The 17,626-nt window shown below is 37.5% G+C and overlaps 1 protein-coding gene across 8 annotated transcripts in view; it reads right to left on the bottom strand.

Moving 5' to 3' along the window:
* Nucleotides 1-16,146, bottom strand: part of CARPA (Carbonic anhydrase-related protein A) — a 93,206-nt gene extending 77,060 nt beyond the window's left edge. For 5 of the 8 annotated variants that reach the window (XM_046624653.2, XM_046624658.2, XM_046624657.2 and 2 more), the window contains exon 1: nt 14,630-16,140. In XM_046624653.2, coding sequence (XP_046480609.1) covers nt 14,630-14,693 — 64 coding nt within the window. In that variant the 5' untranslated portion in view covers nt 14,694-16,140. Of the gene's footprint in view, nt 1-14,629 lie in introns of all 8 variants that reach the window. The other 3 variants (XM_046624655.2, XM_046624654.2, XM_046624656.2) reach the window with 3 other exon arrangements.
* Nucleotides 16,147-17,626: the final 1,480 nt, after the last annotated feature.

The raw sequence follows: 17,626 nt of genomic DNA, 5'->3' as shown, positions 1-17,626 counted from the left end.
CAATAAATACCCATTCAAACACCAGCGAGAAAATCAACCAGTGCAACACGATCAAACCGATCCAATAGATCGATTTTTCCAAAAAAAAAAAGTCTCGCCGTGTAACACACGTGTGTATAACCTTTCGCTGATAGAGAGAGAGAGAGAGAGAGAAGGTGCATCGAAGGATGTCCCCTGCATCACGTGGATTTAGGTGGCAGGAAGAGGTTCCAGCGAGAGAAGTTGATGGTCTCTACTTCCGGCTGGAAGGCGATATAACTCACATAGTGAATTTCCGGAAGTGGGTGTTATTTGCTCGTGAAAAGTCGAAGAGAGCTGGGTTTCAGCAGAAATAAACTGCACGACGACGTTTCGTTCTTCCGACAAAAGTCTCTCCCGTAGTCTCAACGCGATCCCCAGCAGCTTTTACGAAACCCGCAAAGAGGATCATCGCTTTGAGTATCAGGCCTCAAGTGAGGTTCGTTCATTCGTCACCGAAGAAGAACAAGAAGGTAAAAAGCCGGGCGAACTTGTCACCAAGCCGACGTTTCGAGTGGTGCGCAGGATGGACGGTTTTCGCAGGATCATCGCGCGACGAGAAACGAGGGTTCGATATTCAACGGGCATCATGAATTGAAAGGGAAATAAAGGGGGAACCTTCGCCAAGAGCGATGCGCGGGTTAATCGTTACGACAATGATGAATGAAAGTCAACTGCTGTCGTTTGACTTTCCAGTCTTTTCTCACTAAGTAAAGTGCCCGAGTTGCTTCTCGCCGATTTTTCTCATATCACGATACCTTGTAGCACATAAAAAAAACATCGAACACGCACCTTTTGTCACGTGTCAATTCCGTCGCTCTGGAGATAAAAACAACCCCCGTATTTCAAGGGATGCAACCCCTCAGGGTGAAAACACTGTGCGTATTATCGTCTACCGATATCGAACAAACTCGATCTATTTTTTAGAAAAAATTTACATCATTATCGAGAAACTCTAACAATAATTGAATTTTTCAGGGTAAACTTTGAGACCAGTTTTTGCCCCTTAATGAACCGAATTGGCATGTAAAAAAAAAATACGTGTCAAATGTTTTTTCACGTACTAGATTTCGGGTACTTTCGCTTGTCAGCTACTCGCTTCGGAGATTAATAATGGCCATGAAGTTGTCGCTCCTACAAACTTTCTTTTCAATTTTGAAACTATTCGCTCGGCGGTTTTCCCCAGGAATCTTTCACCCTCTGGCCGATTGTCCCGCTCTACGAAGAGCTCCTAAGCCGCTCCTGTAAGGGCACTTTCACCACCCTCTGGGGGATTTTAACTGCCCTGCATAACAGGGCGGGTCGGACCGCGTTTGTGGTTAGGGCTAAAGCCAGGCCCGGGATTAGGCCGAGGGTCCAAACTCGACCCAAAAATTTTCAAATTACGCAATCCGATCCCCCGCCATTCGGCTATATCTCGTTCTACCTGACGCTACTCGTGACGGTATCCGGATGAACCGAAGTTGAGGAAATCGGAAGGCCGAGGATCGACGAGACAAATTTCTAGTCGAGTCATCTTTACCGTAAATTCCTTAACTATTTTCATTTTTTCTGGGTACAAAATAAAAAAGAAATTTGTTGCGCCGAACGTAAAATCTGTAGTATGAGATACTACATTTTTTTTCGATCACGGTCATTTGTAGGTACTACACTTTCTTCTAACTATTGCGATAGTTGAACGCCTCATTTAATAGAGAAATATATAGTAATGAGAACAACAAATTTATACTAAATATGATTACTTGCGTGACAAGTTTTTTTTTTGTAATTCAAATAACATTCGAAAAACGAAAACGATAGGAAAATAGATATTGAATCAGTGAAGATATAACTTCTCTTCGTTAAACGCATTGTGTGGTTCAATTGTATATTACTGTTGATAAAAATACCGGGATAGTAGCGCGTTGCGATATCAGTCCTGAAACACGAAGATTATGCGGTGTATAATATACATACATATATCTACATCAGATCTGTACCTGCGCGAGAATAATAAATATGAAATAAATCGTTTTACACAAATTCCGAGATAAACGGGCAGGGAGCCCATTGTGCGTATTCAGCACAGCGAGAATTTTACATGTGGGCGTCGTATGTATAATACAAAGCTTCGATTTCAATCTGCGCTTACTCTCGGCATTGTCAGTTTGACGTATGCGTATGTGTGTACACACACACACACACACACACACACACACATATATATATATATATATATATCGTCGTTGCGTGTACCTGGTAAAGGGTATAAAAACAGTGGGAGAATCTGGCGGAGAGACGAGAGAAGAGAAGCCAAACAACAAATAGAAGAAAGAACAAGAGGGGATGAATAAAACAATGGCAGACAAGAGTGAAAAGAAGAAAGGCGAGGTATAGATAAACAAACAAAATGACAAGACAAAAAGACAAACGTAAAGAAAAAAAAAAAAAAGAAGTGGGCAGCTTTGTACGGGGTTTTAAACAATTTGGCGTCGGTGATGCGGGCGGTGAAAAGGGGGCGAAAGGGGGGCGAAAGCGGGTGGTCCGAATTGTCAACGCTGCATGCAGTGGGAAAACGGATAACGAGAGCTAACTCTCGCGTGAATGCTTTCACCGCATTTACTTGCTGCCTCAGAGACTCGGATTGATCATGATCGTCGCGCGTTGCGGAAGGCGGAGGAAATGAGTGAAAGAGTCGAAAAAGAATGAAAAACGAAAACAAAGAGCGGTGGTTTCAATCAGAAAAGGCAACAAAAAAAAAAAAAAAACCGAAAACAAAGAATCATTTGCATGCGTGTGATAACAACGTTACATGATCGGTTGAATGCGAATTTTTTGCAAGGCTTGAAAGTTTTGAAAATATGAAAAAAAAAAAAAATTAACACTTTTCAATTACGAACGACCGATTATCCGAAATACATAATTATAACAATATTAATGATAATCCTTGTCAAAGTCGGGTTTTCGGAAATCACTGGGAAACTTTCCTTACACGTGAATTCTCGAAATTTTTCGTATCGCAATGCTTACAAATCTTACGTACATATCGCAACGCCAACGAATGAAAGAATGATGAAAAAAGTATAATAAAACAGGGAACGGAAATTAAATACTGGCGGGTTCTTCTGCATTCGTTGTGTGTGGGTGGGTGTGCACACTATGTATCTATGTGTACATGTACGTGTATGTATACATATATGTATATACCTACATGAGAGCGGCGGCACGGCGCCGAGCAGAGCCACCCCTCCAGTCGAGTGACACTTTCGGGTTGGAGGGTGAATTAGCAAATGTACCGCGGAATAAAGTGTATTTTTCAACAAACTCCGTAAATCAAGTACCAACTCGGCCAAGAGAGAGAGAGAGAGAGAGATAAAAGAGAGGGGAGAAAGAGCAGCCCGCCACCTTCGCCCAAACAAGATATTCCAATTACATTTCCATCCCCCAGCAGAATTTTTCCTACACAAACACAGCGGAAAACCAAGTTGCGTTTACAATAATCCGCGAGTCATAATAGAAAAATAAAGAGTGAAAAAAAAAATTTCTCATAGGTACAATTTTCCGTTTTTAGGATTCCGTAGCTCGAAAAAAAAAAAATAAATAAATAAACAATGGAACTCTTACAGGATCACTTCGCTGTCCGTCCGTCTGTCAAGAACCTTTTTCTCAGGAACGGGTAGAGCCATCAAGTTCAAATTAACGTCAAATACCAAGGTCTAAGGTTCTTTGGAGGTGTAAAAAATTCAAGCTTCTAAGTCAACGCAATAAAAAGATACGGCCATTTATGTCAATTGTCAAAATCTATAGGTCACTATTCGCATAAACTAGACTAAAATCATGAAATTCAGAGATAAGCAAGCAGGGTCTCACAGCACAATTTAAAGGACAAAGTCAGAAAATAGTAAATTTGTATAATACGACGTTTTTTTTTTTTTTGTTTTTTTTTATTAGCGTCTCGTTGATTTTTCTTATCCACTTTCTGTCTCGTCACTGCTTAAAAAGTTGCGAAGAATAAGTGTGTTTTGACGACAGAGGAGTCCGCTTAGTAAAAACGAAAAGCTATGTCAGAAAACAATACGAAAACAGACAAAGAAAATGCAGTGACAAGTCGGATCGAATTGTTCAGTATTGCGAATAAAAGCATTTTTTTTCACACCAACCTTCGCTTCTGCAAGGCTCAAGTTTCGGAATCGGGTGGCGGAGTTGTGCAGACAAAACAGGTACGAGAGACGGGCTTTGGTGACTGACCGAAAGTAAAAACGATAAGAAAAAAAAAAAATACCCAAATAAAATACAAAATAACTATTACCTCTCGAGAGATAGACGATCCGTTTGCAAAAAAGAAAGATCGTATTACAGTTACGACGGATATTTGGAAAAGAAAAACAATGCTGGAAGGAGACGAAAACAATATTGAAAAAAAATTAACTGATATCATCCTCTTTTGGAGAACAAAAAAAAAAAGAAGGAAACAAAACCTCAATTTGGGGTAATTCAAGTGATAATTTTGTGTATCAAGTTAAGCGCGAGTGTAATCGACTCAAAGATTAATTGGTCCTTAAAATAAAAAAAAAAAAAAAAAATAAATAAAAATTGCGTAAAGGGAACAAAAAAAATCGGATTCATTTTTATCGTATTGCAGGGATGTTATTCATTATATTCTTCTCAGCTCTAATCTATGGGTTAAATAAAATTGTCGGAGATGTTCCGCGGATGCTTTTTTTTTTTTTTTCATTCTTTTCTCCCAACTTTTGGTTCGGTCGCGTTTTATCCAGTTCTTAATTCTCGAACCTGACTTCTGGTAAATATTTGACCAACTTTTGAGCTTATTTTCTTTTTCTCTTCTTTCTTCGACTTTCGAGCGTCGGAGGAGGACGACAACCCCTCGGGTGGCAATCACGACTCCCGTATAGACGAATATAACCTGCACCCGACATACCTGCACGCTTCTCCTTCTCCACATTTTCGTGGTTTGGAGGGAGGCGAAGAGCGAACGTAGCCAATCCAAAGTTTGGCAAAAGCAATTCGGCCAGTTTCAAACGCCTAATTCAGCTCACGTATCCCCCACACTCAACTCGATCCCGCAACCCTCCTCCTCCTCCTCATCCTCGTCCTCATCCTCCACCACCGCCACCCTCTCCGCAGACCCGATGGCTCGTTACTTCGATATTCCCGGGTCATTATCACCGCAGTACACGTCACTATTGAACCGGAGTGTGGAGTCGGGTGTTCGCGTCGCTCGATTTCATTCCGAAGATTAAGGATGGATCGGGTGTACAGTCCGATGAAAAAACTGTCCAAGCCGATGGATTGAGATGCAGAGAATCGGGGTTAATTAATTACTGATTCGAGTTGCGGTGGGTATTTGTGTAAAAGAGTACAGACTTGGGGTACAAGTGTAGAAGGATTGGAAAATTCATGGGTTGCAATATCGAATTCTGTTTCAGAGAACTCTCGAAACGTTTAAACGTCAGCGTACAGAAATTCACCGTACAGATTCGTCGATACGAATTATAATATAGCAGAATTACGACGATTCTACACTATAGTATTCTACGCTTTATCTTTCTACAGTCGAAAAATTCTGTGAGGCAGATATTCGTATTCCAGAAAGTTCGACGTCGTGATCCTTAAATACATTTTTTTACCCAAAACCAACCCAAAGTAATAAATGATTGAAAAACCATGAATTTTGATCGAGGTAATTTTAGAAATAACGACCTAAGACTGGTTCCATGAATTCGTCTAGTTTCTCCAATTTCAATCGATTAATCATAGCTCATTTCATTACCATGAATTAAGTATTCTGAAAAAAAACATTAGTTTATTCGATGTAACTTGCAATGTATTGATTTTACATTATTCGTCTTTCGAGTTTGCACAGTTCGAGTTTTAAGTAAAAAATCCGACTTCGGGTGACTCGTAGATAATTGTTCAATCACAAACTAAATTCATTACGATTTGTCAAAATTGTACATACATACGGTGAAGGTTTTTTCAATTGTAAATAGTGTCTATAAATAATTGTCGTTTCACGGAGCTTTTTTGGTACAAATCGGTTGGTTCTATCTCGCCTTTCTGATTCCTCCACATTCTGCTAATTGAATTAAACTTGTGTACTGACTGTACACCTGACAGATCGGTCTTTACAACTAAGACGTATTGGAAATGGAGTGGTAGAACAATAAAAAAAAAAAAAAAAACAACTAATCGCTGATCTTATTTACACGAATAGCGAATCACGCTCATAATTATCATCGCGTCATTCTCTCACAGCCTACCACTGACATCGACGGGAAGTGAAATACGACCTCGTTTCCTCTGATAATTCAACACCCATTCATACCTTCCTTCCTTCCTGCCATCGTTCATTCATTCATTCATTAATTCATCCATTCATTCATTTTCCAACCCTGCGCCTCACGGTGTACAGAAGGGAACAAAAAGAGTCAGACAGCCTCCGCCGCTAGCATTGACTTTGGATGAAAATTTTGTTTCAGGATATAATAATAACACGTGCACAATGAAAAGTTTCACCTTATCACTGATACTTTACACAAGCTCTCTCCCTCTTTTGCTTTTTCTGTTTCTCTCTTAGTGCGTAGATGAATTTCGCGTCATGGACGCGGTATTGAATTTTGGAGAATATCGAGAGAGAGAGAGAGTGAGAGAGAGAGAGAAGGAAAAAACGAGAAGAAGGTGGAAGGGGGCGATGTGTACAGGTATTTAAGGACCTTGTTCTTTAAAGAACTCCTGCGCTCTCCCTCGGGCGAAGCATCTTCTTCTTCTTATCATCTATCGTCTCCCTCCTGTCTTCTCCTTCTCCTTCTTTTTCTCTTTCAGCTGCCGCGGAAAACACACCGAGCGTCGATATCAACAACCCCTAAGAAGAGCCAGACGCAGACACCACCCCCCTATATCGGCTAGCCCCCTTATCTACACACACACACACATATATATGCACGCCTACCCACGCCCATCGAGTTTGTAGTGCCAAGACTTTTCTCCAAACTCTTACACTTGTACTTCTTTCTCTTATTCTTAACCCTTATTCTCCTTTCTCCATTTCCCCCCAGCATATAAAATCAAACCGATGTCTCTATAACCTCAATTATCTGATCGACGAGGATTGTTTGAGGACGTAAAGGCTGTACAGTCAGATTGAAAATGTGTTGAAACCAAAACATGATTAAACAGAGCTTTGCACAGTCTTACAGAAGCTAATCCAGTTATATTCAGCTACAAAAGTTCGTCAGATGAAAAAGAAAATGTTTAAACACTGGAGTACAATTACAAACACCTCGTTCTCCCAACTGCGCCGTAGAAGTTTCAGTATTCTTCTATTTTTTTTTTTACCGACAGATCCGTATTACTTGTCCGATTCTAATGAGCGATAGCTGATTTCATTTGTAAACGAATTCTTCATAGTTCGTCCAAGTCGAATTGTGACAGACAACAACGTATTTCTTGTTGGATCACAAGTTTGAAATGTGATAATTATTACGGTTGCACTCATCGGACTCTTCATTTGCCAACTGACGAACTCAAGAAAGATTCTGATTCATACAATTTGTAGGGGATTATTTTATACACATGATGAGCTATTTTTCAACACAATCAAACGATCTAAACGGATTTTTGGGTGAAAAAGTTGTGGAATAATATGATGTCTCTGACGTTGTTGATGACAAGGTGCTTATAATTGAAATTCGGTGTTCAAACATTATCATCTGGATCACAGAGATTTTTTTTTTACACACTTTTGACATGACTATACACCTCGTACATCTTTAATAAGCGCGACAAAATTTGTTTTGTTTTCTATTTTGTATACAGCAAAAACCATCCTAAGAATGTATAATATTCTATACCATTTTTTTCTGCCACCTGATAAATCATTCTTATTATTATTATCATAATTTATATTTTACCTTTCTTGTTTATTCGTGTTTAAGAAATCGAATTACGGGACGAAGGAAAGATGCATAATTTTTTTTCCACCCCTCGCGGCGAATTGCAACAAAAGTACACCATCATTTTTGTTCATTTCTCGTTTCATTCTAGTTCTTCAGTTTTTCTACACACGTATATTTCAGTTAATTTTATTTCCTTTTTTTTTCATGCTTCTCCCTTACCGTCGCAGGGTAAAATCTTAGAATAAGTTTAAATTATTACTGCGGCGTATAATGAAGGAGTGAACGGATGCGAGTTAGACGGGCCACTGTGTGCAGCAGCAGGTGTATGTATCATATGTATATATATATGTGTGTGCGCGCGTGTGTGTATAAACGGCATGATGCTGCCACGCCGCTGAGAAAGTTCCTCGTTATAACATCGAGGTTCCTTGCGTCTTTTGTAGAATATTATGCTATTATACGAGAAGCAAACTCGCTCACCCCTCGACTTTCAGTTCCACTTCCACTTCCATCCCCGTGTCGTCTTGGACAGACCGTTACTGACGCCTGGCGTGGTGAAAAAGAAGGAAGGAAGAGAGGAGGGGGAAAAAGTAAACTGAAATTAGAAGGAGAATGCCGGATCATGATGAAGAGGAGAGAGGAGAGGTGAGAGTGAGAGATGGACAGAAAGTAAAACGGAAGAACGCGCGCTTCTGTAATTATAATGATAAGCAGGAAGGTGAAATGAAAAGATATTAAATTCATTTCGCATGAAATAAGCGACATATTATTAATTTAATTGGACTTCATACCCTGGCATTTCGTAATAATAGATACTTCGTCACGTATCGTTCTGCAGTGATTATTAATTTTAGCGTCATGTGATAACGCTACTGATTGTCGATCGATAGAATTGAGATTTGAAAAAAAAAAAAAAAAATACTCGACTTTTCACTTGCTTTCTTCTATTTCACACGCAAAATACTTTTTCCTTCCGATGATAAAAGAAATCAGGTGTACGTGTAATTTGTATAACAGGCATGGGAAAAGTAAGTGGCGTGAAAAAAAGAAGAAACTGCGTAAATACAGTTATTTCGATCACGAACAGTGATCGTTGGTAAGACCCGAAATAACCGGATTCACAGATAACGACGAGCTGAAACGAGAAACCTGAACGAACCGAAGATCAGAATTTGCACGCATTGACATTGCAAGGTTTGTGTACCGAACTTAAATCTGAATCAAGCATCGAATCGAAGATCTCTCACAGCATTCTTCCTAGAACGCAACAGGCGCATGCATAAGCTTTCGCAACTGCAGAAGGTTAAAAGTTCTTGTCGCCACACACTCGGCTATATTAGCCGAACTGAATGATTTTTTTTTACACATTCGACGACAGTTTTAGCCTGCAACTTTTTCTACCATGTATGTGTCACAAACATTCAAGTAGGCATATGAATCTGGTTTGTCTTAGGATAGATGAGGGAAATAAGTTAGATAAGGTAGTAAGAAACGAGTACAATCGAGACTGATTAACCCCTCGATGCTGGTTCTGAATACAGGTTCCCATACCGCCATTTACTGTCACTTATCCAAGATACAAACCTTTCTCTACAACGTTCGAGACGGTGGGGGATATCCTTTTGATTGGCTTGAATTTTCGAAAAAGGTTTGTGTCTTGGCTAAATGTTAGTAAATGTCGGTACGGAAATCTGTATCGAGAATCAGCCTGATGAATGTATTCATTTGGCTGAGGAAATAATTGACTCATGCATCGTAACCAAATTCAGTAATTTCTCTCGGCAGATTAATTCAGTTAATTTTCGAATAAACCATGAATAAAAAAATTCTTTCAGATCCTATTCTCGCCGATGATTTTATAGAGATACGGCATCCGGATGAAAGAGGGTGTTTGAAGTACCTCGGCGCGGGTGATAATGTTATTCAAGCATCCGGTATTAACGAGTGAAAAGCTCCAGACTTAGAGACCCGATTTTCATTTCCGGCGCCCCTCGACATCTCGCCCGCTGCAGCGGTGTCAACACGGCAGTATTCTTCTTTATCGACTGAGTCGAGTTCTCCCTTCCCACTATCAACCAACTCCACAAAGGCACTCCGAAGTTACTTGAAGAGTAATTTTCAATTCTTTTTGTCACCGAAGACAACCCCAACATTTCATTTTCTCCCTACCTCGAACTTGAAAACCCTGCTTCTCACCCTTAAGTAACTCGAAATTCACTCGTGTATACGGAGACTTTGGGTAACTTTTGAAATGACCGGGAATTAGGTACCCTAAGCGAATTGAAACAATACGATGGTTGAAAGTGATTTCGAATGATTTTCCGTAGCTCAAATTTCGTCACTTTAAAATCAACTTAAGTGGGTGTTCAAGAGACTATTCTCATTCTCAGACTACATTCGTCGGGTGTATGCTGCGTAAGATTTTGAGTATTACTAACTCCTCATTGTTTTTTTACTCTTATTTTTTTATTCTGATTTTTCAAGTATCTAAGTACCGTTACATATGGAATGTCAGAATAAATAAATTATCACGTAAATACTACAAAAGCGAAGCTGAGGTTAATCAATTTAAATTTGGTTCAGCTACGCGAGTTTGACATTTATAAAACGTGTTATATAATTTAACGAGTCTCGAACTATCAATCACTCAATTATTTTGATAAATATTTACTGTTTGGAATCACTGATTCTTTATACTATGGAAATAGTTTTCTTCTAAAATCCACATTAAATCGTAATTCAGTCATTCATTTTACGCCTTTGTTTCTCAATTATTGTCCGTCTTTATTTCGGTAATTCGGCTGTGTCCTAATTTTAGGATTCCGAATAAGCTGATAGAATTCAAAACTAAAAAAGCAGCCGCATTTGTATCCTGCAGTGATTAGCGTAGCAATCTGTGCACCTTGAGACAACGGAATGATAATTAGTTTCACAGTTGATTAACATATAAAAACTTGGTTAACTGATTCCTTTGGATATTTTCTAACAGTCTGAACCAGTTGTTGATAGTTTATGAATTCAAACGAATATTGAAAAGAGATTCGTTCCCCTCGTTTACTTCACCCCCAGGTAATTATATCCTGTGATTTGAAAACGAGGCTGCAGCAGAAGAGAGACACTGTATATATTTATATCTCCGATAGCCTTGACCCTCGATAATGACTTTTAATTAAGGTGGATATCAGTTATCGGTCGGTCGATGTATTATCGAAAAAAAAGGTAAGATTAAGCGGGGATTAAAGGCTCACCGCGGTTCTTGGTGAGGGAAGAAATTCGATATCCGGTTTATCACTCGAGTTTCCCATTGGTCATTCCCCCTCTAGCCAAGAATACTTCAGACCGAGGAGTTCGGCTGTAATCCTTGGATATTTTCATACAGCCGCGAAGTGATCGTTTAATCTTTACGTCAAAACCGCCACGACGAGACGTGATCATTAAACGATATTGATGAGAAATTGGGGATCGAAAATCTCCCTCTGAACCAATTCGAGACTTCGGATGCGACTTTATCTCTCCACCCTCAGTTTCGGGGCACAAAGTAATTCGACAAATCTGATTTCACTGTAATTTTTCTAATTTAGAATTTACGAGTGGGCGAGAAAGTTTTTACAACTTAATAAACACATTTTTGGATTATACATAGGTATAATGGAATTTTTATATGCATAGTAATTGAGTTTCTTCGCCGGAATAATTTCTGATAATTATAAATAAAATTTACTCATCAAATGAAAAATAATTCACAATCATTATGTTTATGTAAAATATAAATATCGTTGTCTGAATTGTTTCTTTCGGACAAATGTTCGTATAATGCATTTATGAAATAAGCGGATAAAGAAAAAGGATAGATGATTCTTACATGGGTATGAAAAAGGATAATACAATGGACAATATTTTTTCCTCTTCCTTTCATTGCAGACTGTGAAAATAGAACTGAAAGTAGATTTTAAAAATACGCGAGTCTCTTTTTTTCTTGTTTTTGCAAAAACCGAGGAAAATACCCTCTCTTAACAAATCGCGGTGAAGATCGCGTACATTATAATCTTCTTCGGGTAAAAATGGAACGAAATGAAACCAACCAGCAGCCTTTATCGTGCATCCAAAAGCTGGAGAAGCTTCGGAAGATGAGCAGAAACGCTCGGCGCCTTTTCAACGAGAAACTACCTGCACCCTTCACAGCAATATTTAAAAATCCACCTTAATATCTCGCTCGTTTTATTACCTAGACTCGATTTCTTTGTTCGCGTATTTTATTTTTCTTCTCTTTCTTTCGTTCAAAGAACTCGTAAAACTGTACAATAAAAGATAAAATCACTGGGGCAAGAAGCTCAAAGCGCTGGGGAAAAAAAACAGGATCAAAAATATAAAACAAATCGATAAATAAAAAATAAAGTCTCTCCATAGTCTTTTGTCTTCTACATTGCATTGGTAAATGTATAGTATGATAAATAACAATATATAATAACGTGAAATGAAATGATTTAAAATTTGATAGCGAAAACTGAAAAGAGGGGGGATGGGAGAAGTTGATTTCCTGCCGATCAGAACCAAGCTGTTTTATTTTATTTGTTTATTTATTTTTTTAAATAATTTCTCCACTTTTTCGTAGTTCTTTTCATTTTCTCCATGTTTCCCTCTACCTGTCTATTTTTCTCTCGTTCTCCAATTCCGCGCAACGTGGGACTCTATCAAATCAGGCATCGCGTACCTACCCTCCCTCTCACCCTTCCGCCCTCCCATCCCGGCTACGTCAGCACGTTTTGTCGGGTTTCTATCACGAATTTGTGAGCTCGAAGCGAGAACGAATTCGTCCCACATTCACACGTTACTCATGAACGCTGAAACCATACGTATCTGTGCTCATATATACGCGTATATAATTTAGGGTGTTTCAAAAAAAGACGATTTTTTTTTCTTATAGTGTCCAAAAATTGATAGTATACCTAAAAAAAAAATTTTTGGCGCTAATACGAGCTCGTAATATCAATAGTACGGTTTGCCTCTATCCATTTCTTTATTTTCCATTTAAATAACACGGGAAAATTTTTTTTTTATTTTTGAACTTTTATTACTTTGGAACGGTTCATCGTAACAACAATCTGAAAAAGGGATTTGTAGGAAATTTTACGCTCTACAAAAAACGTCAGAAGATCAAAGTTCCTCAGATCAACCGTTTCAAAGATATCAGCGATCAAATATAACACTAATCAAAAATTTCAAATATTTTCAAATAAAACTACAAAAAAATATCATATGCCATATTCATATAATTTTTTATGTAAAATTACTTTAATTCTGTTAACCTGAGATTGTAAACTTTTTTTTTGCTAATTAATTCAATACTTAACTCACAAAAAGCACTAATACATAAATATAAAGGTTAAAAATATCACATAAATGATTTTTGGGTCTCTTTTATAACAAATCAATTTTTTTTTTTTACTAAATACTAAGAAATTTTATTGAACAATTAATTCTTTACAACAAAAAACAATATTAACAACTTGTTATAAAAAATTTTCAACTGTCAAAAATAAAAAACAAATTTTCCCGTGTTATTTAAATGGAAAATAAAGAAATGGATAGGGGCAAACCTTCTTATTGATATTAAGAGCTCATATTGGCGGCAAAATTTTTATTTTTAGGTATACTATCAATTGTTGGACACCATAAGAAAAAAAAAAAAAATTCGTCTTTTTTTGAAACACCCCAGCTATATATATATGTATATTCTAGCCTTCATATTGTATACTATAATCATGTACATGAAATATCAAACAATATTATCTATTTCATTCAAAATTCGTACCTTGAAAATTGGAGCAAAATACAACGACAAAAAAGAAAATAAAAAATTCGGCAGCAAATACGTCCCTCAATTTTTCAATACCACAAATTAATGAGTTTTGGATTAATTTGTTTCAATTCGTTATATCTTAAGTTTGTTTTTTTTTCTAATTTTCAATTAATTTTGTGTACGCGTGTGAAATACTAAACGTCGGTAGGTATTTTCTTTTCTTATTATTTTGAAGAAAATAATTTTCGGAACCAACTTTTCCCCCATGACTAATTCTTGCCTATGCACACGTGTGTATATATGTATATAGAAATTGCAAATTCGAATATTTCAGATGACTCGAAAAATTAACGACGGAGCCAGGAATATGTATATATGTATATAGGTATATACCTATGTATAGGTAAAATTATGTAACGCGTGCAGTTGTAATAAGGCATGCGTGCCAAAGAAGAAGGGCTGTAAAATATGAGTATAAGATAGGGTTCTTTTAACGGGTGTGGCTCAATTTTCTTACGTATACACTATACGTTTACGTACACACAGACACACACACGCACATACATATATATATATTGGTGCATATGCATAGGTACACGCCTAAATTTGCCGTTCCATTTTCCTGGTTAATTTATATAGCTTCATTCGCTATAATTAGATATAGGCTTGGGTATGATGATAATAATAATAATAATAATAATAGTCACAATAATAATATACATTATACCGCATCATCGAAGAAAGTGGAAGAAATTTGAGAACGATAAGATAATAGGGATGAAAAAATAGGTCGAGGTAAAATATCAAACCAGAATACGGAATTATTACTATTATTAACGTGATTTTTATCATTATCGTCGGATTTGTTCACGATAATTATCGATAATGTAATGTGGGTATAATAAACTTCACTCACCGATAATAACGCTGGCAAAAACGCTGAGGAGACAGAAAAACCGCCTGCACCGCAGATGTAACATTTTCGTACGATATTAGAAGTGATTATATTATACTCGGGAATAATTAATTTTCTTTTTTATATTTCTAATAATGTCCGTCCATGTATTAATTGCATTTGTGATTATTTTATAAATTTCCACCACCTTCGTTTCCTTCACTACGTTCACTTTCACACGTTTTGACTATTATCTTCTCTGATCTTCTTTCACGATATTTAAAAAGAATTTATCCTCGTTTTAGTTTTGTATTTTCTTTAACCCTCGAGAATTTTCGTCGACGATCTATCAGCGCTTAATGCCGATATTCAAATCCATGGATCTGCGATCGTAGTTTCAACGACGCATTTATATAATGCTACGATGTTAGATTTTTCGTTTCTTTTTCTCGTCCTTGTTTCGCTATCGCTATCATTCCGTATAGCTAACAGCTAAGCTTCATTGATCATTGTTTTTCTCATCTTTGTTCTTGAAACTGTGTTTATCGTTGCTAGCTGCGTTAAAAATATTCATATTACGCATCGTACCCTCAGTTATATTTACTGCATCTGCTTGCGCAACTCGATACCGTAGGGTTATCTCATCGTAAACAACTTATTAACTTCGGTATATATATATATATATTATGTATATTATATATTTTTTATAAATATATGATGAAATATCATATCACGAGGATGAACTGTGCATTCAGCACGATTTTCATATTACGCGTAAACTTGGTTATTTATTCGGAGTTGAAAAATTATCTCTCGTTGGATCAATCTTGGAGATCATTTTTTTTTCTTCGTACCTTTTTGGTATTCCCGTATTCCAAAGGATCTCACATCATTTATAGACAGTCGCGAAGAACATTAAAATCAAAGAGCGAGAGAGAGAGAGAGAGAGAGAGAGAGAGAGAGAGAGAGAGAGAGAAATGAAGATGACGTATGAACGAGAGAGAAATCACCAACCAAGGATAACGAAGAATAAATTAAAAGTAAAAGTTTCAAAAAAAGTTTCTTGAAATTTGATTTCGTCGTTCGTTTGATCGGTTCGACCGACAATGACGACGATAGTAATAATAATAATAATTATTATAACAACAACAACAACGAGGATAGCACTGCATAACGATTTAAAAATACTTCAACGATAAACCGTTGTTAGAAAAAAACCGACGATCATATCATGGAAAAAGTTTCTCTTTCATCTCGAGATGAGAAGTTCGACTAAAAATCATCGTCTCGTTTGTATTAATTTTTGTAGGATAAGTGATAAAACAAATGAACAAACAAAACACGGTATTAGTCGAAAAAGTAAATTATAGAAATATAATTTGAGTATTTCAATCGATAACCGCGCGAGTTTTATTCCTGGGTACAAACTCAATTATTTCGCAAATTACATTTGCGTCAGTCTTTCGACAATTCTCGTTATTTCTAGAGTATGAATCGGGCCTTCGGACGCGAGGCGACCGTCTCTCCCGGAGTTTTCGACGGGCACTGACAGCCGGCGGGCGTCGCGACGCTCTCGACCACGTTTCGTGCCCCCACCATTGTGAAACAAACGCGTCGTCGTATCGCCACCACTTTGGGGAACATGCGCGTGACGGCGAAGCCGGGCGTCGCGGCGCCGTTTTCGGCATTCGCCGGGATTCCGGCGTCGCGACGCCTCGCTGATCCCGAATTAAACTAATGCGGCTGCTGCAGGTGCACTCGGAAATTGTTCGAGCTGAGAGATGGTCGATGCAATGAATTATTTCGTCGGCCAAGTGTCAGGCGAGAGTGGACGATTTGCTTTTTCGGAATTACGTTAGGCCTGAGATACTTTTTAACCTCCCGTTTCTCTATTTTCATAGGGTAAGGAAGTTATCGTAATCGTTCCGAAAATGAAAAGTTGAGCTTTCGCTAGATATCGACGTTTCAAAATTAGATCTGAAGAATCAATTGTGTGTGTGATGAATTTTTTTGTTCGACTATATCTCGAGAACGCGAGTTACCGGATTTCAATGATCTTGGTATCAAACGGCATTTTTAAATTTCTGACTGATTAGATTTTGGCTTTGATCGGTGCAGTACTTTATCAACTATTTAAGTAACGAAATTTCAAAAAATCAAATGAAAATTATGATATCTTGAGAATGGACGAATGGATTTGAATGAAATTTGATAACGTGAGGTTTTTGAGTCGCTAATCACGAATCTGAGGTCGGATGTGCAAAATTTAAATTTGGCGCATTCAATAAGCCGAAAATAAAAACATTTGGATTTTGATGAAAACTGATACTCGTCGATCTTTTGGGTGACCGATCACGAATCTGAGGCCAAACTTTTGAAATCCAAAATGACGAATCCAATGTGGTAGAAAATACTCCAATAATAGTAGATATTCCAACTTTAACAGTGATTAGTAAGCGGAGATTTTTTGGGTCATCGATAACGAATCCAAGCTCAGACTTCCAAAATTTGTAACGGTGACTTTTGACCCTACGTCAACTAATTCTGCTATAAAATCCCGTAGAGCACTACGTTCTGAAACGTATTCTGAACCGAAATGCTTTCAGTAACGAAAAAATCCAGACGCAGGAAAATTACGCCAGGAAAATTATCAACACGAAAGATTTCAAACCATACATCGACTCATTTTTGCTCTAGTGTTTGCCGTTATCGAATCCTGAATTGCTTCGGATAATGAATTATAATATCATGTATACGTCTCGTATATGAAATTAGTGAAATATTTCACAAATACTGCTTTTTGATTCTGATGATTTTGCTGTCGGAAATAGTTTTAATTTTTTTCTTTTTCCAAAACTTGAATGAAAACCTCATATTCGATTGGGAATGATTATTTTCACGAGACATTCTCACAAACATATGTCAATTAACGTGTTCAATGAAATTGAACAAAACTGAGAAATTCCAATCAAAGCATCCAAAAAACTGGCCAAAAGTTGAGACAAAGATGTTTTCATT

Source organism: Neodiprion pinetum, chromosome 4, assembly GCF_021155775.2.
Source record: "Neodiprion pinetum isolate iyNeoPine1 chromosome 4, iyNeoPine1.2, whole genome shotgun sequence".
Taxonomy (NCBI): Eukaryota; Metazoa; Arthropoda; class Insecta; order Hymenoptera; family Diprionidae; genus Neodiprion; species Neodiprion pinetum.
Note: the sequence above shows the minus strand (reverse complement) of the source record. Positions and strands in the feature narration are given on the sequence as shown.